The sequence below is a fragment of the Giraffa tippelskirchi genome, chromosome 7 (genome assembly GCF_054371585.1).
Source record: "Giraffa tippelskirchi isolate mGirTip1 chromosome 7, T2T-mGirTip1v1.2.pri, whole genome shotgun sequence".
Taxonomy (NCBI): domain Eukaryota; kingdom Metazoa; phylum Chordata; class Mammalia; order Artiodactyla; family Giraffidae; genus Giraffa; species Giraffa tippelskirchi.
Genome location: NC_137281.1, coordinates 159,155,475 through 159,182,751, shown reverse-complemented (window position 1 = coordinate 159,182,751; position 27,277 = coordinate 159,155,475). Strand labels below are relative to the sequence as shown.

The window sequence follows — 27,277 nt, the reverse complement described above, 5'->3', positions numbered from 1 at the left end:
TACCTTCATACGGGAGCAGTCGTGCCTCCAGCACAGGCCGAGCTCCTCGTCTCAGTGTCCCGTCTGGGCCATCTGCGGCCGGCGCTGCGTCCGTCAGCCTCTTGAGGAGGCCCGCCTGTTCAGCGACTGGTTAAGACGTCTGCCGGTCGGGTTAGAAACACCCGGGTTTGGATCCCAGCGTTGCCAGCCACCGGTTGTGTGCTCTTGGGCCAGTTACTTAATTTCTCAAGTCCAGTGGTTTTTCATCTGTAAGTTGGGGATGATAATATTATCTCTTTGACAGGGGTTGTGAGGATACGATCTTAGGTATAAAGCTGAGCAGAGCCCCTGGCATTTAGGAAACTCTTGGTGAGTGTTATTCTTCAGCCCCGTCATTGTTATCTGTGACTCCCATTTCCAGCGATGCTGACTGACCTCTTCAAATTAACTCTTTTCTTTCTTTTGTAAGTATCTTTGCTTCTTCCTTTTACTAAGAGACTACATGTCTGTTTTATAAAATGTTCTTATATTGATAGTATAAGTAAGTAGAGTGGCCACTGGTAATTGTACTTCTTACGTTAGTAAACAGAATTTTAGTATACCAATGTAATTTAGCAGTTATATTTGAACTCTGTTTTCATGCCAGTGGTAATTACTTTGTACAGTGTCACTGCCCACAAATAGAGCTTCAGTAGGTCTTTACTTCTTTCTTAGGTTTTATTTCTGTGTTTCTTCCTTCTTGCTCTCAAACTAACCTCTAGGATTCAAACAAACAAAAAAAATAATGAAATTTTGACTTAACGGTTTATATTTTTTCTCTAAGGCGTGTCTTTTTCGCAGGAATTCTTTTAAATCTTATATTACATTTGATAATCACATTTGAATTGTGCTATTATGGGTTTTAATTAGATTCACTGCAAAATATTATTTATTTTCTAAAAAAACTGTGTGTTCATTTGTTATCTTGCCTGTGCTGGGTCTCCGTTCCTGTGTGCGGGTTTTTTTCCTCTAGTTGTGGTGAGCAGGGCAGGGCCTCCCCTCCAGCTGGTCCAGGCTTCTCTCTCCTTGCGGTGGCTGCTGCTGCAGAGCGCGGGCTCCGGGGCTCCGGGGCGTGCGGGCTCGGTGGTTGCGGCTCCTGGGCTCTGGAGCTCAGGCCCGGGGGCTGTGGCTTGCGGCTTAGCTGCTCTGTGATGTGTGGGATCTTCCCGGATCGGGTGTCTTTCCGGGTCTCCTGCCCCGGCAGGCCGATTCTCCATCACTGAGCCCCCAGGGAGGCTCCCTTTCTGCAGCGTCTTGCTCAGTAGACTACCCTTGCTCCGTAGGTTTTAATCCTTTTGTGTGTGTTTTCATTCACTGATACACATTCATCGAAACTTGCTAGGCACTCTCTGCCGGGGGCCTGTGCCTGGCGTTGCAGTCTATGGAGTTTCGGAGAACCCAGCAGAACTGGTTTCTACCTCCCACCCCCCCAAGCCCCCTCACGGTACCTCACATGCATGTGATCCAGCTATTCCGCTTCTTGGTGTATGTCTTAGTCCACTCAGGCTGTTCTAACCAAATATCATAGATGGCGTGGCTCATAAACCACAGAGAGTGATTTCTCACCGTTCTGGAGGCTAGGGGTCAAAGGTCAAGTTGTCAGCATGGTCCGGCTCTGTGAGAGCCCTCTTCTCTTCTGGCTGGCGGCTTGCTGATATCTGTCTCCTCGCATGGCAGAGAGCAGGGGAAATGTAATTTCTTTTATAGCATGTCTTTATCTTAATGTTCTCATTCAGCTTAAATTTGCATTTGGAGTTTTTAAGTTTTTAGATCTCCAGTTAGGAAAAAAGGACATTTTAAAAATTCTGGAAACCTTTTGGGGACTTCCCGGTGGTCCAGAGGTGAAGATTCTCACTACCAGGTCTGGATTGGATCCTGATCAGGGAACTAGGATCCTGCAAGCCCTGTGGCACAGCCGAAAAAGAAAAAAAACAAACCTGGAAACCTTTTGAAGATAATGTTTTCATGCTTCTGCTGTGATACATTAGGTGTTAGTTTTATAACTGAAGTTTTAGAGGGCAGTTTTCTTTCAGCAGTTTGTGAATATTTTGTGTAGAGGGAACAAGGATCCCCATTGTTTTCTGCATGTACAGCACACATACATAGCTTTTCCAAATAACAGTTGTCAAATGGATACTAAGCACCCCTAAGGTTACCTCTGAAGCATTTTGTTGAAAAAGTTGAAAAGTCTAGCAAAACTTAGAAGTTCTTACTAGGGCCTCTCATTTTAAAATTATAATTTGATATTTGGTTACTTTGTTCTGATTTATCACAGATATTCAGAAAATGTTTTTTAAATTGTGTTTGAAATGCATCACATACATGCCAAGTTCTTATTCCTTGGAATGTAACCTCCCTCACATTGGGACTGTTGCATCGCCGGCGTCTGAAATGATGCTTCTACCTTGTAGTGTGGGCTGCCCCAGTGGCTCAGCGGTAGAGAACCCACCTGCAGCGCAGGAGATAGCAGGTTCGATCCCTGGGTTGGGAACATCCCCTGGAGAAGGAAACGGCAACCCACTCTAGAATTGTTGCCTGGGAAAGCCCATGGACAGAGGAGCTTGCTGGGCTACAGTCCATGGGGTCACAGAGAGTCAGACACGACTGAGGGAATAACGCGACCACCACCGCCTTACAGTACACGGTGGCTGAATCAATGTCTACTTAGTTTAAAAATTAAGGTTCTTGCTTTGAATTTAGACTGATAAGCAGAGACCACAGTTCAGTTAAGTCAGCCTTTATTTGCTGTATGATTTTACTTCCTGGAGAGAGTTGAACATTTACAGACTTTGAGCAGAGGTAGCAGAGAGCCTCTTTTCTTTAGACTTTTTTCTTTTTCATTTTGGGATTCTTCTGAAATACTTAGAGCGTGTATTTCAGAGCCTCTCTAGGGTGAGGTTGCTCTGTCAGGGGAACGGCAGCTTCTTTGGTCAACTTTAAACCGGTTCTTCTCACAGTGTTTTCTGGCAAATAGGGACATTTTTTGGCTGAGGGATTTGTTGGAATCGAAGAGGAATCAAGCATTTAATACAAACCACTACTCTCAAGCACTACTTTAGAAAGTGTTCTTGGCCATCAGCGTGTTTTATTTTAAATTAGCGTCTTAGGTATTCCAAATATCCACTGACCTTATCTTGACTGTTATCTGAGTAGGCCTCAAGAATTTCATGCGCATTTCCGTCTGTACTAGCTATTTTCATTTGGACTCTAAAAATAGCTGAAATATGTGTAAGGTAAGAGTATAATACCTGCAAACTTTTAAGCCTTTGGTCTGAGCAGTTACTTATTCGGGTATGTATGTTATAAAACAGGTAAGATTGACTTATAGACAAAGATCAGTAAATATTTTAGTGTGATATATTCTGGCAACCCACTCCAGTATTCTTGCCTGGAGAATCCCAGGGACGGGGGAGCCTGGTGGGCTGCCGTCTATGGGGTCGCACAGAGTCGGACACGACTGAAGCGACTTAGCAGCAGCAGCAGCATTGGACCATCTGAAGCAAATTTATTTTCTTATTTTTTTTTATATTTATTATTTATTTAATTAATTTGTTTGGTCACAACGACTCTTAGTTGCAGTATTTGGCATGCTAGATCTTTAGTTGTATGTGGAATCTAGTTCCCTGACCAGGGATCGAACCCAGGCCCCCTGCATTGGGAGTGCACAGTCTTAGCCACTGGACCACCAGGAAAGTCCTGAAGCAAATTTAAATCTTAGATTGGCCTCTCTACCTAAATAAAGAAAGCTTTCCAAAGTCCAAACTTGATTATAAATGAGCAAGGAATTTTCTTTTTTTTTTTGAATTTTCTTGATTCTTGGATTTTTCTGTTACTTCTCATACTTGGTCTAAATAATTAAAACTAGTCATATAAGTAAGTAGATGGATTTTATATACAAACATGGAGATATTATGCATTTTACAATAATGTATCACACAAGTTATTACAGAATTAGGACACCTGTTTACTCAAAGAAACAGAGTGTTCAACCTTCACTGAATTTCTAATAAATTTAAGGGCTAACAGTCTGCAGTGTTCTTCTGCCAGTGCTGGATGTTTCACCTAAGAGACATTGGAGATGTCCTTGAATGTCTCTCACCAATGGCCTGTCCCAGTACTGTGGTCTCGTGACCATATGGAATTGAGAGTAAATTTGCTCATACACAGAGGTTTGTGAGTTGGTAACAAAACGGCAGACGGGAACTGATGGTGTTTTAGGGGGACTCTCTAAGTTGTTCATTATTCTTGGTGTTGATGGCTTCAGATCGCATTCTTTGTGGTGCTAGATGCTGTTAACATAACAGCTTTCTGCCATCCTCCTTGTGCGTGGATGAACATTGTTGTGCTGGAAGCTTAGTATCTCTTATCTCATTTAATCCTCACAGTGAGTTGGGCATTATCTCTTCCATTTTAAAAGGAGGAAACTGAAGTTCTGAAAAATAGGGTGATTTGCAGTGCTAACCTGGGCAATCATACGGCTAATATGCAGAAGAGCCAGAATTTGAGTTTGTATCTGTCAGACTTCTGCTTGAACTTTGACTTTTAAAGTTTTTTTTTTTTTTTTCCTTTTTAATGAGTTTTAAAATTTTAAGTGTCATGGACCCTTTGGAGAACCTGATCAAAATGCAGAATCTTGCACACAATTTCGGGTGAGTCTAGGATCCACCCTTCTTTCCATTCATCGATGAGCTCAGGCGGTGGGCCTCGAAGCCTCTTGGATGAGGCAGTCTTTCCCCTTCTCTCGGCTAAACAGGGTCTTTCTTCCCTACTCTTTCTTTTTTCCAGAGTGAGGGTGGTGGTAGTGAACATTTGTGAAAAATTTAAGACCTTCATATTTTTAAGAAAATAATTTGCCTCTGAAGTATCACTCCTTACCCCCTTCCCCGACCGATGCCTGTTTTAAATGGCCTTTAGATTTTAGGAAAGGGCATTTGGGGTATTCATTTCCTCTCTCGGATAAGTTACTGTTACCGAAAAAAAGAAAATGTCCTTTCAAGGGGGAAAGGGAGCAGCTTGTGAATGGTAGCTCCTTCATCGCACCTCGGATGGTGGACCCTCGTCTTCCTCCCTACCAGTCAGCGCCCTTGTGCCCACCTAGGCAGTAGATGTGTGACCTTTCTCCACTGACAGAATGGATTGCTCATATTTCCTTCACGCATTAACCAAACCCCCCTGGCATACACACCCGTCTGAACGTGGCTTTTTCTTTTCTGTTAACAAAGCTTTTGCTCATATCACTGTTTTAAACGGTATGTTGCTTTAGCGAATATTTTCCTATTTGCTTCTCCAAGCAGTTTGTTCATACATAAATGTCACTTAGATTTATCTTTTAATGAACTGACAGGATATCCAAAGGCAATTTAAATTCCTAAGAATCATCTTAAGATGTTGATTTCACTAGAATAAACATGCATGACCCAAATCCTATATGAGAAGGAGCGGCATGTTGTAGAAATAACTCTTGTCAAGGGTTTGTGCCAGTTCATCTAGATTATGCAAATGAAATCACTAAAAGGTGTGCAGGGTTTTTATTTATGAATAGGACAGTGTAATTGTGTTATTTTGAACAAGTTTTAACTGAGCAGGCTAAGAAAATATACAAGTAATTCCATGCTGGGTGGCGGCAGCTCATTTCTTGGTGAATCGAAAAACAGCTTGTCTTTGCTCAGTTATGTTATAATTATTTAGACGGCTCAGTCTTTGACTTGACAAATTAATTTCCATGTCAAGTGAATTTTTAGCAGATTGAGCCTTTATACCATCAGATTCAAGTTTTATAGGCGACCAGGCAGGGATTTGGTGCTGGATGAACGTGAGCGCTCCCTGTGTGGCTCAAGGAAAACACCTCCTCTGGAGCGTGTATCTGTCACACGTGATATGTTGCACGTGATAGAGCAGTAGCTTTCTTCTGGTTACTGACGATGCGCCTAGCGCTGTACTGGATGCTTTACACACACTCAGTTTCATCCTGACTGTAAGTGGCTCCCTTCCTCTCCCACCTTCTCAGAAATGGAGTGGACCAAAGATGAGCAGCGTCCAGACCAAGGGGAGGTCCTGATGCAGGGCATGTGGGTTGCGTGTGTGTTCACTGGCTCGGTTGTGCCTGACTCTTTGAGACCCTGTGGACTGTAGTCCCCCAGGCTCCTCTGTCCATGGGATTTTCCAGGCAAAAATACTGAAATGGGTTACCATTGTCTTCTCTAGGGGATCTTCCCAACCTAGGGGTCAAACCTGAGCTCAAACCTGCGACTCCCGCCTTGACAGGCGGATTCTTTACCACCGAGCCACCTGGGAAGCCACTACTTGTTTAGTGTAGAGTTATTTTTCTTTAGCCATTTCTGTTTTCTTTTTTCATCATTGGTTGGAATAATTTACAGAGAAAAATGACTCAAGGTGTTGTCATTAAGTCAGCCAACTAAGCTCAAGAATATACCACTGAACACAGGTAAACCCATGGCTGATTCATGTCAATGTATGGCAAAAACCACTACAATATTGTAAAGTAATTAGCCCCCAACTAAAATAAATAAATTTATTAAAAAAAAAAAGACTGTACCACTGAGAATGAAAATATTCCATATGATGTCCTTTCTCTTCCTTCCAGAGTTTGGAGTGGATTATCTAGAAAATAACCTTAATTCTCACCCATATTTTGCAAATGCTTATTTGTTTGCATTTTTGTTACTGGCCTGCATTTTGAAGTCAGATTTACATCTGAATGGTGACTTAAGGAAAAGAAGCATGTTTAATAATGAAACATATGTCTAAGACGACGAATTAGTGTTTGTGCAATATCTGTGCCCCGTTGCGAGAGTGCAGACTTCACTGTCCACTGCACTGCCGCCGGGGCCTGCCTGGGGCAGCCAGCAAGCCCGGCAGCCCCCAGCTAGAGCTGAGGTCTTCCCATTGCAGGGTTAGCACTTTTCCCTCAGCAGCACACTGCTTTTTCTTTGAGCTGTCGCCATTTTCATAAAGAAAAGCAATCCAGTCATTATATTTTTTTAAAATAATTTATTTTAAAAGGAAAGAAAGAGAAAGACAAGGAAAAGTTGCCAAAGAGAAAGCCCTGTTACTGAAGGGCTAGCATTTAAGTGTAGAATTTTCTGTGCTACAGAAGATGTAATGTGAAATTTTTTACTATTTCAAGGGACTTAACCTCTGATAACAAGAGCTAATGTTACTCGAGGACTTACTCTTGCATGTTCTAAGTGCTTCAGATGTTTCTGTTTATTTCGGTCCGTACCAACCCTGTGAGAGAGGCCCTCTCATACCCACTTTATCGGTGGGGTGAACTGAGACCAAAAGGTGTCGAGTAACTTGCTCATGGTTAAGAAGCCACAACAGGACTAGTGCTTCCGGCTCCCTGATCAGCACCTTTCCCGCCAGTAGGTCGCCTGGGGCCAGAGACAGGTGGCCTGCACAGAGCTCATGCCCTTAAGGGCCGTTTGTCACAGTGCAGCCTCCAAAATCTGATGGAGATCGTTTTAAGTGCTTTTGAAATTTGTTACCTTTTATTTTAATTACTACAATTTATTTTGCTTAAAATATGATGTTGAAGTCGCATCAGGCAAGGAAAGATAAAGCCTGAGAAGGAGCGTGAATCACAGTCAGGCCGCGAGGCATGGTGCTGAGCGCAGAGCCGTTTGATAGGAAGCCTCTTGCGAGCTTGTTTGCTGGCAGAGTTGGAAGCTGCGGTCTGCTGAAATACACCCCAGGAGAGCTGCCTGCTGAGAGATTTTCCAAAGCAAGATCTGGTTGCAGTGCTGTTGGATGGACTTGGGGGCTTCTAGAGTCAGAGTCTGCATCCAGGCAAGAAAAAGTGGTGGAACCAGGGAGCCTGTTGAAGTTCTTGCTGCCTTTATTGTTGAAGCCGGGTCCCTGAGATTCAGCTTCTCTGCACACAGGTGTCTTTCCATCTGTTACAGCACTTCCTCCCACCACCCAAGTGTTACCATTCTACCACCTGTGAGTTATGGGCCTGGGGACAGCGCCACTGTACATTGTCACTCCATTCTCAATTCTTCTGCAAGTCATGTTTCTATCATTTAAACTTTGGTTTTTCTTTTTTTTTTTTTTTTGGCGACATCATGCGGTGTGTGGGACCTGAGTCCCCTGGTCTGGGATCACACCTGAGTCCTCTGCACTGGAAGAGCAGAATCCTAACCATTGGACCACCAGGGAAGTCCCTGTTTGTTTTTTTTTTGTTCTTGTTAATTGAGACTTTTATCATTATATTCCCTTTTTTTTAACCATTATATTCCTTGAATATAGGGTAGTTGGATATAGGAATAGAGAACAATTCCTGTTATCATTAGCACATACATACTAGTGGCTCGTTCATCCTCTTCTGCTTCTAAGTAAAATGAAAATATTGTATATATATTTTTAAATATCTGTTTATTTATATTTATTTATTTGCACCAGGTCTTACTTGCGGCGTGTTGTGATCCTTGATCAGGTCAAACCTGGGCCCCCTGCATTGGGAGCTCTGAGTCTTAGCCACTGGGCCACCGGGGAAATCCCTTGTATGTATTTTTAAGTAGCACTTCTCGGAATAAAATATAACTGGCTCTGTGGTACTTAAACAATTAAAAAATGTTGAGTGTGTGTTTCTGAGTTAAGTACTCCCCATCCCTACCCCATTCCTTCAGCCTCAGTGAAGAGCTTCGATTAGAAGGAAATCCATTAGACCCTTAAGTGTGGCCGTTATTACATGGAACTTTATATTACTGATAAAAAAGGGGAAATAGCTTTTTTACATTAGAAAGGGATACACTTTTATTCTTTTCTTGGAGTATTTGTGTATATGGAAGAAGTATTTGTTATAAGTAGAAAAACCACCTGATAAATATGCAAGGTAAAAAATTAGTTGTTGTATGATGAAACCGTGATTTTCAGACTTTCTTGATTAATGAAGAAGCAAACATAGCTTGTTGTAACAGAAGTCTAAGTTTCTTCACATGTATAATTAGGATTTTAACCAGGAAAGGAATTTCCTTGATTCTTTAATCCTCAGATCTTTCGTGATAATACTAGTTTCATGGCAGTGGAGCTGTTGTATTTTTTTTTTAAGACAATGGAAAATACGTTGGGTAACATTCTTTTAGGCAATAGATACTGTGACCATATTCATGTCAGTTTTAAAGTCCTCATTCTATGGCTGCTATCCAAAAGTCTACAAGCAATAAATGCTGGAGAGGGTGTGGAGAAAAGGGAACCTTCTTGCACTGTTGGTGGGAATGCAAACTAGTACAGCCACTATGGAGAACAGTGTGGAGATTCCTTAAAAAACTGGGAATAGAACTGCCATATGACCCAGCAATCCCACTGCTGGGCATACACACCGAGGAAACCAGAATTGAAAGAGACACATGTACCCCAGTGTTCATCGCAGCACTGTTTACAATAGCCAGGACATGGAAGCAACCTAGATGTCCATCAGCAGACGAATGGATAAGGAAGCTGTGGTACATATACACAATGGAATATTACTCAGCCATTAAAAAAAATACATTTGAATCGGTTCTATTGAGATGGATGAAACTGGAGCCCATAATACAGAGTGAAGTAAGCCAGAAAGAAAAACACCAATACAGTATACTAATGCATATATATGGAATTTGAAAAATGGTAATGATAACCCTATATGCGAGACAGAATAAGAGACACAGATGCGTAGAACAGTCTTATGGACTCTGAGGGAGGAGGCGAGGGGCGGACGTTCTGGGAAAATAGCATTGAAACATGTATATTATCATATGTGAAATAGAACACCATTCCATGTTCGATACATGAGACAAATGCTCAGGGCTGGGGCAATGGGATGACCCAGAGGGATGGGATGGGGAGGGAGGTGGGAGGGGGGTCCAGGATGGGGAACACATGTAAACCCATGGCTGATTCATGTCAATGTATGGCAAAAACTACTACAATATTGTAAAGTAAAAAAAATTTTAAAAAATAAATAAATAAAGTCCTCATTCTAATTCCCTTTCTCTCTTTGTGGCCCTCCCCCCACATCACCGCCATTTCTTTGTCTTTTGGCCGTGATCGCCTGGGATGTGGGATCTTAGTTCCCAGATCAGGGACTGAACGCATGCCCCCTGCAGTGGGAGCTCCAAGTCCTAACCACGGGACCACCAGGGAAGTCCCCATAACCCTTTCAATATAACATGCAACAGCTATAACTTTTTAAAAACATTTTTATTTTGTATTAGAGTGTAGCCAATTAACAAGCAGAATTGTGATAGTTTCAGGTGAATAGCTGAGGGATTCAGCCATATGTATACTTGTATCCATTCTCCCACAGACTCCCCTCCCAACCAGGCTGCCACATGACGTTGAGCAGAATTCCCTGTGCTACACAGTAGGTCCTGTAAGTATAGCCTGTACCCGCTGCTGTATTTAAATTAGTGTGTACATGACCATCCCAAACTCCCTAACTATCCCTACCCCCACTTTTGCCCCCACTCCAGTAACCATAAGTTTATTCTCTAAGTGAAACAGCTATAATATAACCTGACAAAAGTGAATGTCAGAAAAATAAGCAGCTATTCCTAAATAAACCCATTTCAGCCCTTCTTTTCATTTTTACATTACGTGGTTACGACTAAAAGTATTGCTCACACTACTGTCTATGGTGAGACAAGATAGAAGGAATAACTAATACTTCAAGAAAACATGAAAAAAAATTTTTTCCTGTGGCTCAATTGAAATATAAAGACTGTAATGTGGGCCAAATTAGACTGAGGTTATCTGTCTTTTTCACTGTCCTCTCAATAAGAAGAGAACAGCTACCATTTATCCATTGCCCTAAAACACAGGCAACTGTAAATTAAGCTAATAAACAAGCACCAAAAGGCCCAGATTTAGGAGTTCTGAACAAAGAGGATGTTCAAACTACTGCACAATTGCACTTATCTCACATTCTAGCAAAGTAATGCTCAAAATTCTCCAAGCCAGGCTTCAACAGTTTAACCAAGAATTTCCAGATATTCAGGCTGGATTTAGAAAAGGCAGAGGAACCAGAGATCAAATTACCAACATCCGCTGGATCATAGAAAAAGCAAGAGGATTCCAGAAGAACATCTACCTCTGCTTTATTGACTACACCAAAGCCTTTGACTGTGTGAATTGCAACAAACTGTGGAAAATTCTTCAAGAGATGGAAATACCAGACCAGCTTACCTGCCTCCTGAGAAATCAGTATGCTGGTCAAGAAGCAACAGTTAGAACTGGACAGGGAACAATGGACTGGCTCCATATTGGGAAAGGACTATGTCAAGGCTGTATATTGTCACCCTGCTTGTTTAACTTCTATGCAGAGTACATCATGAGAAACACTGGGCTGGATGAAGCACAAGCTAGAATCAAGATTGCTGGGAGAAATATCAATAACCTTAAATATGCAGATGACACCAGCCTTATGGCAGAAAGTGAAGAAGAACTAAAGAGCCTCTTGATGAAAGTGAAAGAGGAGAGTGAAAAAGCTGGCTTGAAACTCAACATTCAAAAAACTAAGATCATGGCATCCAGTCCCATCACTTCATGGTAAATAGGTGGGGAAACAATGGAAACAGTGAGAGACTTTATTTTGGGGGGCTCCAAAATCACTGAAGATGGTGACTGCAGCCATGAAATTAAAAGATGCTTGCTCCTTGGAAGAAAAGTTATGACCAACCTAGACAGCATGTTAAAAAGCAGAGACATTACTTTGCCAACAAAGGTCTGTCTAGTCAAGGCTATGGTTTTTCCAGTAGTCATGCATGGATGTGAGAGTTGGATGGTGAAGAAAGCTGAGCGCCGAAGAATTGATGCTTTTGAACTGTGGTGTTGGAGAAGACTCTTGAGAGTCCCTTGGACTGCAGGGAGATCTAACCAGTCAATCCTAAAGGAAATCAGTCCTGAACATTCATTGGAAGGACTGATGTTGAAGCTGAAACTCCAGTACTTTGGCTACCTGATACGAAGAGCTGACTCATTGGAAGAGACCCTAATGCTGGGAAAGATTGAGGGCAGGAGAAGAAGGGGACGACAGAGGATGAGATGGTTAGATGGCATCACCGACTCAAAGGACATGAGTTTGAGTAAACTCTGGGAGTTAGTGATGGACAGGGAGGCCTGGCGTGCTGCAGTCCATGAGGTTGCAAAGAGTCGGACATGACTGAGCGACTGAACTGAAGTCAATTCATTTTTTAGAATGGGATATGAGGAATGATTCCGCAATAGAACAAACTAGTTAACTAAAATGATTGAAGAATGGAAGATTCTGGTTTACCCTCAGTCGCGTGGGCCTGAAACAAAGTGATCTTGTAGGTGGTAATACAAATAGAGAACATCAGCCTTTGATGTTGAAAGTGTGTGCAGTAACATCTCAGTTATTTCTATCACTTTTGCATGGTGAATTGTTATATGTACTGAAATTTCCCATTTAATCCTAGCTTACTCTTTAAAAATGTTTGACATTTTAATCTTATAATTGAATATCTCTCTTCGTAGCACTCATCATTATTAACTTCTCAGATAATTTTGCTTGTCTTTTCCTCCTGCTGTCATGTAAGTTACTCGCGGGTAGAAATTGTCTTGTTCTGTTCAGTGCTGTATCTCCCTTCCACCTGGGACAGTGTTTGACACACAGGAGATACTCAGTCAATATTCTCTGAAGGAATAGATGAATCTTTCTAAGACACTGGTCCATTTTTCTTAGAAAGTACAGTATATTTTTTGAAGAGTGACCTTGTTGCATTTCAGGATCATTGTTCCTTCATAGCATCTTTCTAGCTAGGCTGGTAAAAAGAAAAGATATGAGCCATCCTCTGTATAGATAATATGTAGACAGTTCATGCCCTGGACTTTCTTTCAAGAAATTGATTTACCATTTTCCTCTTTTCCTGAAAATTAAATGCTCCAACACTGATCATTTGAGGGCTTCAGTTACTTGGGCTTTGGTTGAATACGTTTCAGTATGATTTCAGGACTACGATGTACTTTTGTTTGTTACCTTCTTGAGTCCTCATCTGTGTAGAGTACAGTGATGTCGTATATTATAACCTTGACTGTGAAATGGATAATATATATATTTCCCAACCAATGACAGAAGAAACTGGATTGAAATTCAACAGAAAAGAAAAAAATACTGTCTGCTTTGAGGCGCTGTGGCCACCACACTATCTGTCAAAAGGAAGACGTGCAGTGCTTCATTATTTATGGCACACACGGTGTAGAGGTAAGTCTCTAGCCTTGAATTAGGTTAATACTCGTTAACTACCCTGGTTAGATGATCTCTGCTGGGACAGGCTTTATCTAGTGCTATCGCTTCTCATCTCTCTCCTGATGAAAAGCCTTCTGACTCCTGCCTAGTCTAAGAAAAGCATCAGGATAAAATTATAGTTGCAATTTTATATGGGATTAACTTTTATCAAACTCTATGCATCAGTGGCTTAAAAAACCCTCTGGCTAATTTGTATGTCCCTCTGCTTTAAAAATAGTACAACTAAGAGACTCTTAAAATAATTAGACAAGAAGTGACTTGGATTTGGAAGGGGTTTACATTCTGACAGGATTTGGACCTGCTTATAATAGCTGGTGTCTCTTTAAATGGCTGCGATTTGGGGGCCCTGCACCTTTTATGCAAGCTCTAAGGTTTGTAAACTATCTTTTCATCTGATAGCAGAAAGCTGGGTTATCAAAATCACCTTGTTTTCGGAATAAATGTTGGTTCATTTAAAGTAAGTCAACCATGTTGTGTCTGGAAAGAAGCCAGGTTTTGTAACTGTGTAACTTGTTTTTATTGTAGCTCACATAGCAGGCACAGTTATCTGCACAGTTTTAGGGAATCACTATGAAACATTTAGATAGTTCTGAAGAAATCATTGAATAACTTTATGAAAACTACTGATATGTTTGTTCAGGACAAAATAGGAAAGGGTGATATACATAGGACAATGAAGAAGTTTCACAAAAATTGTTCAAAAAAAAAATTGTTCAGTGATAATTGAGAATTTAAAAAAAAGTTTACTTGACTGCACTGGGTCTTATATTTGTGGCATGGGGATCTTCCATCTTTGTTGCTTCATGCGAAATCTTTTTTAGTCGCGGCATTACGAACGCTTAGTTGAGGCGTGTGGGATCTTGTTCCCTGAGCATCATTGAACCCGGGCTCCGTGACCCGGGAGCGTGGGGTCTGAGCCACTGGACCACCAAGGAAGTCCCAGTAATTGAGAACTGACCTAGAGGACACTGGACATTCAGATGTTTAGAGGTCTCTATCAGAATGAGTTCCCACAGGGTGAGTCAGCTTGCTTTGGTCACAGAGGGAGAGACAGAGTTGTGGAGGAAAAGCAGCCCAAGTGGAGGTACGGTCCCTTATCGGGAGGGTACTGGGTAGTTAATTAGGTAAGAAGTGGTGGGAGGCGTGTTTAAAAGCAAGTTATTAAAGGCTGGTTTATGGGGAAATTATTACAACTAGACCAAGCCCATAAACAATACAGGACATGCATAACCCCCAAAATTTTGGACTCAAGAAAGAGAAGACGTATGATTCTAAGAAATACCGAGACCAAGTAATGACTGCTAATAGTTGAAATTTAAGGCCTACAGGGAGCCTGCTGTAACCAAAGTTTTGTATTTAAAAAAAAATGTTCTAGTAACATTATAATGGAATGCATTAGTTTGAGTATTATTTGAGCAGTTTTGTTTTCAGGGAAGAAGCATTCTTGACTCAGGTTTTGTTCTTTGCTCTCAGACACACCTAAAGAGACCTACCTGCTAAGTTTACGTATGACCTTTTCCTGGTGGCTCAGTGATAAAGAATTTGCCTGCAATGTAGGAGACACGGGTTTGATCCCTAGAGGAGACTGTGGTTCGGGAAGATCCTTTGGAGAAGGAAATGGCAACCCACTCCAGTATTCTTGCCTGGGAAATCCCATGGACAGAGGAGCCTGGTGGGCTACAGTTCATGGGGTCTCAAAAGAATTGGACACAACTTAGCAACTCAACAACAAAACAACACCCAAGGTTTTTCAGCCCAATTATAACTTATAAAATACTTCTGTACAACTTTCTGAAAAAGGCGGGGTATGTGTTATTTTCCCTGAGGTTAAGCTGAGACTCGGTGAGGAAGTAGCTTGCTCAGGAGCTGATGAATGGTGGAACCAGGATTCAGAACCAAGCCTTTGGACCATCGGTCTGCGCTCTTGGCACCGCACCTGCTACTGGCAGCTGTAGGAATTGTAAGCATAGCCCCTGGAGGAAATAGACTTAACAGCAGTTCCCTCAAATAGCATAAATGGAAGTGTCTTTCATGGCTTTGGAAAATATGGTTGAACTTTGAAGTGAAGTAATGAAACCACAATTGGCTCAACTACTGAAAGCTGTACATAAAATATATTAATTGTCTATCTATATTTGGGAAGTGAAATAACTAACTTTGCCTATAATCAAGGAGAACTCTTTGGTCCAAAGACCAGTGCCAATCATGAGAGAGGTTTATGAACTTCCCTACCCATCTTAAGCAAAAGGACACTGACTAATTACTATCAACAGTGATTGTTATTAAATACATGATTAATTAATGTTTAGAGTTATTTGTTCCTTTGAAAAATAACTCCAGACTACTTTGTCTTTGAAGTTCTTTATAACGTACTTTGAAGGACTTTTGTTTGCGTGTGTTCTCTGTTGGTAAAGAGTGTTACTGTCGCTCCCTGCTTCTGCCAACATGCTGTTTAAGTCTTTTCCCTCTCATTTGTCCTCTTTTAATCGACTTTTAATTGGGTAACCAAGTTACTAAACTCATTACAAGTATGTGTAAAATAAATTTTTAAAAAATTCCATAAAAGAGAAAGGAGATATTTTTCTTCTTTATCAAGGGTATATAATTTATTGCTTCCATTTTGACAAGTCTTTCATTATTCAGTCACATTTTTGCCTACTCAGTGTTTCTCATTTCTGTTCAGATAATTGAGTTTGTCAGGTACTTGTCAAACTGTACCAAAATCTTTACCTAAGTATAGATGTTAGAAAAATAATTAACTCATAGCTAGGTTCCTCTATTTCTGGTTCATTTTTTTCCCTTAGACTTTGTCACATAAACTGAATTTGATGTATATAAACATTTAAAAATCATTTATTTTTTTCCTTTGGTCACACCACACAGCTTGTGAAATTTAGTTCCCTGACCAGGAATCGAACCTGGACCCATTGCAATGGAAGTGTGGAGTCTTAACCACTGGACAGCCAGGGAATTCCCCTAAAAATAAAGTTTAAAAATTCTGTATTTGATTTTAAGTACGAGTGGTTCTGATTCTTCAAAAATAACTTCTTTTGAGATGAATCTTACACAACAGAAAGTTAACCATTTCAAAGTGAACAATTTGATGGCATTTATTCCATTCACAATCTTAACCTCTATCTAGTTCCAAACGTTTTTATTACTCGAAATGGGCATCCTCTCCCTAGTAAGCAGTTTCTCCCCGTTCTTCCCTACCTCCACCTCTTACAACCACCAGTCTACTTTCTGTCTTTATGGCTGTTTCCTTTAAATGGAGTTACACAATATGTGACCTTTTGTGTCTGTCTTCTTTGACTTCAGTCACTCAGTTGTGTCCGACTCTTTGTGACCCCATGGGCTGCAGCACTCCAGGCCTCCCTGTTGATCACCGTCTCCCGAAGTTTACTCAAACTCATGTCCATTGAGTCGTTGATGCCATCCAGTCGTCTCATCCTCTGTCTTCCCCTTCTCCTCCTTTCACTTCCTGTAATGCTTTTGAGGCCCATCCATGGTGTAGCACATATCTATCTTTTATAAAAATGACTGAATAATCTTCCACTGTATGTATAATTCCTTAATTTTTCTTTTCCTCTACCAATAGACATTTGAGTTGTTTCCACCTTTTCAGCTATTGCCAATAGTTCTGCTATAGACATGTGTATACATGTATTTAATACTTGTGTGAGTACCTGTTTTTAGTTCTTCCAGGAAAATAAATAGGAGTGGAACTGCTATGTCACATGGTAATTATGTGTTTAACTTTTTGAGGAACTGCCAAACTGTTTTCCGTAGCAGCTGAACCATTTTACATTCTTACCAGCAATGTACAAGGGTTTTAATTCTCCACTTCCTCAGCATCACTTATTTTCTATTTTAAGTTATAGCCATCCTAATGGGTGTGGAGTGGTATCTCATTGTGGTTCTGAGTTGGATTTCACTAATGGTGATTGAGCATTTTTTTTCATGTGTTTCTTGGCCATTTGTATATGTTCTTTGGAGAAATATTTATTCACGTCCTTTGCCTTTTTAAAAAATTGGATTGTTTGTCTTTTCATTGTTGTGTGAGTTCTTTATGTATTCTAGATTCTAGACCCTTAGAAAATACATGATTTGCAAATATTGTCTCCCATTCTATAGATTGTCTTTTTGCTTTCTTGATTTTGGTTCTTTGATGCATGCAGTTTTAAATTTTGATGAAGTCAAATGCATCTTTTTTTTTCTTCGTTACTCATACTTTTAGTATCATGTCTAAGAATCTTCATTTCCAAATTCATGGTCATGAAGATTTACTCCTACGTTTTCTTCTAGGGAGTTTTATGGTTTAGTTCTTTTTTTATGTTTTATTTTTTGGCTGTGCCAAGAGGTATGTGGGATCTTGGTTCCCTGACCAGAAATTGAACCAGTGCCCCCTGCATTGAAAGTGTGAACTCTTAACTGGACCACCAGGGAACCTCTGTGGTTTAGTTCTCAACATTTAGGTCACTGATAGAGTTTGAGTTAGTTTCTGTATTTGGTGTCAGGTCAGGTTCTAACCTCATTCTTATGGATCTTCAGTTCTCCCAGAACCATTTGTTGGAGAGACTGTTTTTCTCCCCTAGATAGTCTTAGCACTGTTATTGAGAATCAGTTTACCATAAATGCATGAGTTTATTTCTGGACTTAATTCTATACTGTTGGTCTAAATGTCTCTCCTTATACTGATAGCTCACTGTTTTGATTATGGTAGCTTTAGTAGTAAGTTTTAAAATGATAAAATGTGAGTCTCCCAACTTCGTTCTTTTTTGATATTGTTTTGCCTGTTCGGGGCCACTTACAATTCACATGAATTTGAGGATTGGCTTTTCCATTGCTGTGAAAAGGGCTCTTGAAAGTTTGATAGCGGTTGCTTTTGAATCACTTTGGGTAGTCTTACTGTCTTAATGATATTAAGTGTTCCAACCAATGAACACAGGATGTCTTTCCACTTAATTTCTTTCAGCAATGTTTTGTGTTGTATAGTAGACACATCTTCTCACTTCCTCGGTTACATTTATTTCTTAGTACATTATTCGTTTGGATGTATTATAAATGGAATTGTTTTCTTAATTTCCTTTTGAATTTTCAATTGTGGGTATGTGGAATCCATACTGATTTTTGCATGTTGGTCTTGAACCGTGCAACTTTGCTGACTTTATTGACTCTAGTATTTTTGTTTATTTGCTTGTTTTCTGTTTGATTTTTTTGGTAGAGACATCTTGGAGATTTTAAAAAAATATATAGGATCATATCATCTGTTCATAGATATACTTTTACTTCCCCCTTTCCAGTTTGGATGCCTTTCATTTTCTTACCTAATTGCTTTGGCTAAGATTTCCAGTTACAGTGTTGAGACTAGCAGTGGTGAACATAGGCATACTGATCTTGTTTCTGATCAAAAAATTTTCAGTCTTTTACCATTCAATATGATGGTAACTGTGGGTTTTTCATAAATGCTTTTGGAGAGTTCTCTTGTTTTGGAGAAGGAAATGGCAACCCACTCCAGTGTTCTTGCCTGGAGAATCCCAGGGATGGCAGAGCCTGGTGGGCTGCCGTCTATGGGGTCACACAGAGTCGGACATGACTAAAGTGACTTAGCAGCAGCAGCTTGTTTTTCTAGTTTTTTGAGTATTTTTTATCATGAGGTGTTGGGTTTTGCCAATTACTTTTTCTGTGTCGATTGAGAGGACTGGTTTTGTTTTTTTCCCCTTCACATCAGTAATATCGATGTATCACGTTGATTGTGTTTTGTATGTTGAACCACTCCTGCACTCCTGGGTTGAGTCCTACTTGGTCACGGTGTATAATCTTTTTAGTATGCTTTTGGGTGCAGTTTTCTAGTATTTTGTTGAGGATTTTGGGGATTTTTGCATCTATAGTTATACGGGATATTGGTCCATAGTTTTCTTTTCGATGGGGTCTGTTGTCTGACTTTGGGATCAGATAATGCTGGCCTGTAGAGTCAGGAAGGAAATGTTCTGTACTTGTCTTTGAATCCTCCCAAATGGACTTATACAGAAAATTCTATGCCTGGTGAGATTTAATCACAGCATTTTATTGCTCAAATTCTACCTACTCCTCTTAGAAGCAAACCATATTTTAAAATCTCTGGAATCAGATGTTGTTGTTTCATTCTTTATGTGTAGAAACTCTGAGACAGCATTGAACACGAGGATGATAGTGTTGCAGGTTTAGTTACCCACACGGATAGAGACGCTTCCAGGAGCGCCTTTAGGAACAGAATACCGCCTTGGAAGTGTTTTACATGGTACAAACTTGATTTTGGCGAGCCTTAACACTACTTAAGATAGCACTTGAAAACAAGGAGATAAGTACCGAGGCAAATACTTTACTACAATATAAAAGGAGTTAATGTTCAAATGTCTTAGACTCTCCTGTGTCTAAAATAGCTAATCAACAAATAATTTACTAAATCTATATCCAGCTGTTTGTACGAGGTTCTTACTACTTCTTTATAAGGTATATAATTTGTAAAAAAACTAATTATGATGCAATTTCACAAGTGCATCTCTTTTCGGTTTTCTATCCATATATGTGCATAAGTAATAAATGTATAGCTAAAGTAAATAAGCTTAGCACATATTAAGAGTTTATTTCTTCTACAATGTGCTTTTTAAAATGCTAACAGATTATTCATATATTTTTATATAATTATGTCTGTTCATAAGTTATATAATAAACCTATAGTTTTATGATTCTATGTAAATTTTTGTGTTCAGAGGATTCAAGTCTGACTAGATTTAAAGGGAAAAGTAATGTTTACAGAGTATTTTAAAGACCTTTTAATTTTTATGACCAAAACAGTTTTAGATCCTAAAGAATGCCCAGGCTTCTGCATTTATGGCAAAAAATAAATATTTGTGGAACTAAGTGCATAGCAATGGTATGTGTTATAGACCAAACATGATAATGCAATCCGAATCTAAAATAGAACTCAAAACATACATACAATGAACAGAAGTGTACTGTGTTGTAATTACCAAATAAATGTAATTAGAAAGGGTTTCTTGGTTTTTTTTTGGCAAGATCTTCAGTTGATTTTGTTGATGATTGTCAGAGTGGGTGAAACTAATCTTTTTAAAACATAGTGGTTTTCTAGTGGCAAAATGCAGTCATACATGTTTTGCATTTAGATCTCATGGTGGAGTTATGAGGGCGGTATTATTGCCTTTGGAGAAGGCAATGGCACCCCACTCCAGTACTCTTGCCTGGAAAATCCCATGGACGGAGGAGCCTGGTAGGCTACAGTCCACGGGGTCGCTAAGAGTCGGACACGACTGAGCGACTTCACTTTCACTTTTCCCTTTCATGCACTGGAGAAGGAAATGGCAACCCACTCCGGTATTCTTGCCTGGAGAATCCTAGGGACGGCAGAGCCTGATGAGCTGCTGTCTATGGGGTTGCACAGAGTCGGACACGACTGAAGCGACTTAGCAGCATTATTGCCTTAATACAGTTGAGAAAACTGAATTGGACTAATTGACTTTTCCACTTCACAGCAAGCAAGTCTTAGAAATTAAACCCAGGACTTTGGACTTTAGCAGCAGCTTCCTTCTATTACTAGATTTTTGTTTTCTATAAGTTGCTGTTCAGATGAAAGAAGGAATAGGAATAGTACCTGTTTTCCAAAAATGTGATACTATTCTTTTCCTACAGATAACGTATTTTATGTAATCACAACTTCAGAAAACAGTTAACAACAGAAGGACTCAACTTTCTGCCGTATGAAAAGTGTGTTTGGATTTTCAGAAGTTTGATTTCCACCCAGCTTTTCAAGGGTGGGCTGTCCATGACTGTCTCCTGCATAGCGCTGCCGGGGGCCGCCGCGCGGTGACGCTCAGTCTTCAGTGGGGATGAGGGTTCCTGCAGAGTTGACTGGCTCTGCTGGGCTCCCTGCGCTCCAGGTAACTCCAGTGCAGGTGGTCCAAGGACAGCATTTGGAGAAGCACTGGTTTTAGAGTTTAACACACACAACACACATCTATTTGATGAGGTAATGGTGGTGATTTAGTCTATAATATTGCTCTAGTTCTTAGAACAGAACTTGGTCCAACATAGTAAATGTTCAGAATATTCCATTCGTGTGTGATAACTTGGGTGACAGCTGAGTAGCAGGAGAATATTCGTTCTTTTATTCAAAATTTACTGAATTCCTGCACTGCTTTAGCTATTTGGATATAAAGGGAAAACGGATACATACATTTTTGACTCTTGTTGAGTTTATATATGATCAGTAGACTCATTTTCTAAAAAAACTTGTTAATTTTTGGCTGTGCTGGGTCTTCATTGCTGTGTGGGCTTTTCTGGAGTTGTCGTGCGGGGTGGGGGTGAGGGGACTCCCCTCTGGTTGCGGCGTGCGGGCCTCTCCTGTTGGGGAGCAGGCTCTCGGGTGTACCCGCTTCAGGGGCTGTAGCGCCTGCGCTCAGGAGTTGCGGCTCCCGGGCTCTGGAGAGCAGGCTCAGCAGCTGTGATGCTTGGGCTTAGTTGCTCCGCAGCATGTGGGATCTTCCCGGATCAGGGATCGAACCTGTGTCTCCTGTGTTGGCAGGAAGATTCTTTACTGCTGAGCCACCAGGGAAGCCCCTAATAGACTCATTTGAAAGGTATGGGTCTTCCTTTATTAAAAAAAAAAAAAATTGTAAGGTAAATTTATTAATGTTGAGGACATGTTTTAAGGTTGGTTTTTTTTCCCCTCTGTAAATTGAAAACTCATTTTTTGAGGCTTACAGTTAAAGAAATAGCCTGTGTGTTATTATTGGTTATATTCTTGTTGCTCTAAAGCAGTATGAACCAATGCAGTGGCCCCTAGATGTCTGCAGCTATTTCAGTCCATTAGAATTAAGTAACATTGGAGATTAGGTTCCTCAGCTGCACTAGCCACCTTTCACATCCCCAGAGAATACACATACCTGCATCTTAACCATCAGAGGAAGTTCCGTTTGACAGTGTTACTCCAGAGTCTAGAACAAAGCAGTGATTTTTCCAGTTGCCTTGATCTGTAAATTGATTTTTGAGGTAAAGATTAGCAGTGGCCGGAGGCTGTCATTTCAGTCCTTACGTGCATTAGCACCTTTTCAGGTTGACCAGTCCAGGGCTAGGATTAATTTACTTAAAACAGTTTATTGCACAGCAACTGAGATTTAAATGCTAATATCTGGGCATTTTTCTTAAGCCTCTGAGTAGGACACTTAAGTAATTTTACTGCCTTAGCTATAGCTTTTTCTTGTGTATGTGTGTATACTTATCTCCATAGCATTACAGTTACTTTATAAATTTGTAACTAATGAAGTTTGAGGGGCAAAGGGAAGTTGCAGTCACATTTTTAAAGTTTATTTTTATTTTTTAATAATTTTTATTGGCATATAGTTGATTTACAATGTTGTGTTAGTTTCAAGTGTATAGCAAAGTGGATCAGTTATACATATATCTACTCTTTTGTAGATTCTTTTTGCATATAGGTCATGAGAATATTAAGTAGTATGTCCTTATTAGTTATCTATTTTATATACATATAAAATAGATACAATTATGTATACATCAATCCCAACCTCCCAGTTTATCCCTCCCCCCTCCCCCTCCCCCCTCCCCCCTCCCCCCTCCCCCCCATTAATTGTAAGTTTTTCTTCATCTGTGAGTCTGTTTCTGTTTTGTAAATAAGTTCATTTTACTGTTTTTTGTTTTCTTTTTAGATTGCATGCACTAGCAACGTCTTTCTCTGATGTGGTTCCTCAGTCTGGCGATTTCTGCGTCCATTGATGTTGCTGCAGGCGGCATCACTTCCTTCTTTATGGCGGAGTGACACGCCGCCATTTCTGCGTCCATTGATGTTGCTTCAGGCGGCGTCACTTCCTTCTTTATGGCGGAGTGACACGCCGCCATTTCTGCGTCCATTGATGTTGCTGCAGGTGGCGTCACTTCCTTTTTTACGGCGGGGTGACATGTGCCGCATCTTCTGTATCTGCTCCTCTGTCAGTGGACGTGTCTGTTGTAAACAGCGCTGCAGTGAGCTTGGGGCTCCATGTGTCATTCTGAGTTATGGTTTTCTCTGGATGAATGCCAGGAATGGGATTGCTGGGTCATGTGGTAGTTCCAGATATTTTCTCCCATCCTGTGGGTTGTCTTTTCTTCTTGCTTATGGTTTCTTTTGTTGTGCAAAAGCTTTTACATTTCAGTAGGTACCATTTGTTTTTGTTGGGAGGCGGATCAAAAAAGATGTTGCTGCTATTTATGTCAGAGAGTGTTCTGCCCATGTTTTCAGCTGAGAGTTATAGTGTCCAGCCTTAGGTTTAGGTGTCTAACCCATTGTGAGTTTAGTTTTGTGTATGGTATTAGAGAGTGTTTAAATTTCATTCTTTTAAGTGTAACTGTTCAGTGTTCCCAGCATCACTTATTGGAGAGACTGTCTTTCCTCCATTGTGTACTCTCGCCCTCTTTGTCATGGATTAGTTGACCGTAGTGCACGGGTTTATCTCTGGGCTTTCTGTGCTGTTCCATTGAGGTACGTTTCTGCTTTTGTGCCAGTACCAAACTGTTGTGATGTGTAGCTTTTGTAGTATGGCATGAAGTCAGGGAGCCTGATTCCTCCAGCTCCATTTTTCTTTCTCAAGATTGCTTTGGCTATTGCAATTGCATCTTTACTACTAGAATTTACAGTATTTACATGAAATAATTTATTTATAGATGCCAAATTTGAATATAGTGACAAGTTGGATTAATACTATCTGGTCAAAATTTAGGAAGAACCCCAGTTATGCTTATTATAAAATATTAATTATGATAAATTTGATATTTTTATATTTAAAAGCTAAACTTTTTTTTTTCTTGGCCATACCATGCAGGATCTCAGTTCCCTGACCAGACGTTGAACCCAGGCCATAACAGGGAAAGCACTGACCACCAGGGAACTCACTGAAAACTAAACATTTTTTCAGTATGTTTTTTTTTGTTGACCTTATGTAAAATCGTGTAGTACCTGCTGGATTATATCATCTAGACATTTTTTGTGCAGGGTTCAGGAAATAGTGTGCAAGAGACTTTTGGACTCTGTGGGCAAAGGCGAGGGTGGGATGATTTAAGAGAATAGCATTGAAACATGTATATTACCATATGTGAAACAGATCGCCAGTCCAGGTTCGATGCATGAGACAGGGTGCTCAGGGCTGGTGCACTGGGATGACCCTGAGGGGTGGGATGGGGAGGGAGGTGGGAGGGGGGTTCAGGGTGGGGGACACATGTACACCCATGGCTGATTCATGTCAATGTATGGCAAATACCACTGCAATATTGTAAAGTAATTAGCCTCCAATTAAAATAAATTAAAAAAAAAAGAAATAGTGTGCAAGTATAATTGACCTTTGCCTCTATTTTTTTTTTCCCCTGGCTGTGTGGCATGTGGGGTCTTACTTCCCCAACCAGGGATTGAACCCATGCCCACTGCAGGGAAGCACGGAGTCTTAACCACTGGACCACCAAGGAGGTCCACGCCTCTATTTGCTGAATGAGTGTTTATACAGAGATAGAGCTTGCCTGTTTTTTCATCCCCTTTAGGTTTTGCCGTGGCCCCTTTCTGAGAAGAGAAGCAATAGAAAACTGTGGGCTCTTGGTCCCGGGTCATGGATACGTTGTTGTTCGGTCGCTAGGTTGTGTCCAACTCTTTGTGACCCCACGGCCCTGCAGTACGCCAGGCTCTTCTGCCTCCAGCATCTCCTGGAGTTGGCTCAAACTCATGTCCATTGAGCCGGTGATGCTATCGAACCATCTCATCCTCTGCCCACCCCCCACCTCCCATGAACAATAAAGGAAGGTAACGGACTAGAGCAATTACATCCTTCTGTATGTTTCTGCCTCCTCAGTGGTCCTCCCTCTTTTCCAGATCACTTACTTCAGCCTCTGGTATTACAACAAGCAAAATCAGCGCCGGTGGGTAGACTTGGAAAAACCTCTGAAGAAGCAGCTGGATAAACATGCATTGGAACCGACCGTCTATTTTGGAGTGGTGTTTTATGTGCCTTCAGTTTCACAGCTGCAGCAGGAGATTACCAGGTAGGAAACAAGGTGCTGTTTGTCTTTAGGAAATCCAGTGAGATTAGAAAAGTGAGACCAAGGTTGGAGTCAGGAGGTGAAACTAACCTTTGCCCTCTCACCACGCGTCTTTAGTCACAGCATTGCCTGGAGGTTCTGGTGTGTGGTGTGTCAGGGTGCTTTATGGCACGTTGCATGAGTTATGGGTTCCCTGGGCATGAAGGAACAATTAAAAGAAAAAATGATGTTTTTACCCTGGCCGTGAACTCTTGAAGTGATGTCACCCTTAATGTTTTTATCGATTTGTTTCTGACCTTAGTAACAATGAAATGAGAGAGGAGATTTTTTCAAAAATAGCCACAAGATCTGTATTTACTCCTCAAGAAAATGTGTGGAAGTTCTGACCCCGGTAGCCATGTTCTGTATGTAGGTGTGGAAGGAGAAGAGGTGGGGGAAGGGTTTAAGATCAGAAAATATTAGCCAATAAATGCACTTAAAAGCAACAAAGGCAGAAAGCGTAGAATGTATTAAGGGGTGGGATAGAGGAACTACATTTTTTTTTTTTTTTCTTGAAGATAAAACAAAGAAGGAATCAAATTTGCATTCTTTTTTTTGTTTTAATTGAAGTATAGTTGATGGTTCAGATGGTAAAGAATCTGCCTACAATGTGGGAGACCCAGGTTCAATCCCTGGGTCAGGTAGATGCCCTGGAGAAGGAAATGGCAACGCACTCCAGTATTCTTGCCTGGAGAATCCCATGGACAGAGGAGCCTGGCAGAGTCCATGGGGTTACAAAGAGTTGGACAGGATTGAGTGACTAACACTTTCACACAGTTGATTTACAGTGTTGTGTTAATTCCTACAGCTTAAAAACCAAGATCATGGTACAGCTTAGTGATTCAGTTATACATATATATATATATATATATACACACATTCCTTTTAGAGTATTATTCTCCATTATGGTTTTTCACGGGATATTGGATATAGTTTACTGTGCTGAACAATAAGACCTTGCTGTTTATCCCAAATTTGGATTCTTGAGCCTGCCTTTCACATTCTCCAAAATCCAGCACTTTTTAACCCTGTTTAACCTTACTTTCGAGCCAAGCTGGATTACTTCCAGTGCCCGGAACATGCTGTGTATGTTTTCACCTTTGCGTCCTGGACCTTTCTTTCAGATATATGTAAGCGGAATCCTGTTCATCTGATTGTAGTTCCAAAGGCACCTCTCCATAAAGCTTCTGTGACCCCCGAGGCTGGAATGAGCTTTTCCTTCTCCAGACTATTCTAGAATTTGCTTGTACTTATGTTAAGATGGCAGCTGTCACAGCCTCTCACTACAGTTATTTGTGTACATATCTTTTTCTTAGATTTTAAACCCATGTTTTCTTTAACTTTGCCTTTCAAATCATTTCTAACACAATGGCTTGCATATCGTAAAAACCTGATACTGCCCTGTGTTTGTAGAATATACTTTTTAAGTACTGAGTTTGTAGTTAATTATTGGAAGAAGATGGATAACCAAAGAAGCTAGAATCATGTTGTAGGGATTAGCATGAACTGAATACAGAGCAGATCTGAGCTATAAAAATTGCAGAGAGTAGAAGCCAGGAGGAGAAAACAGTAACTGACCACTTTGACTCATTTGTTTAAACATTTATTGAAGATATAATATGGTATGTAAGAATTATGTTGATTACTGTGGGAGATGAATATACAAGTAGATATGCTTTACTCTTATTCTGGAGGAATTGTCACATTCTGGTGGAACTGACAGTCCATGTACATGGACAATTACAGTGTATTATGATAATACATGCTTTAATTATAGCACGGGCTTCCCTTGTGGCTCAGCTGGTAAAGAATCCACCTGTAATGTGGGAAACCTGGATTCGATCCCTGGGTTGGGAAGATCCGCTGGAGGAGGGAAAG

General features: G+C 40.6%; 1 protein-coding gene across 18 annotated transcripts in view; it reads left to right on the top strand.

Annotated features, from left to right (window-relative positions):
• The window catches only part of PTPN21 (protein tyrosine phosphatase non-receptor type 21), a 77,055-nt gene that overhangs the window by 10,179 nt on the left and 39,599 nt on the right, over positions 1 to 27,277 (top strand). For 9 of the 18 annotated variants that reach the window (XM_081510343.1, XM_081510340.1, XM_081510341.1 and 6 more), the window contains one exon: positions 25,194 to 25,363. In XM_081510343.1, the coding sequence (XP_081366469.1) occupies positions 25,194 to 25,363 (170 nt within the window). Of the gene's footprint in view, positions 1 to 13,137; positions 13,244 to 20,977; positions 21,315 to 24,159; positions 24,252 to 24,868; positions 25,364 to 27,277 lie in introns of those variants that run through there. The other 9 variants (XM_081510348.1, XM_081510352.1, XM_081510346.1 and 6 more) reach the window with 4 other exon arrangements.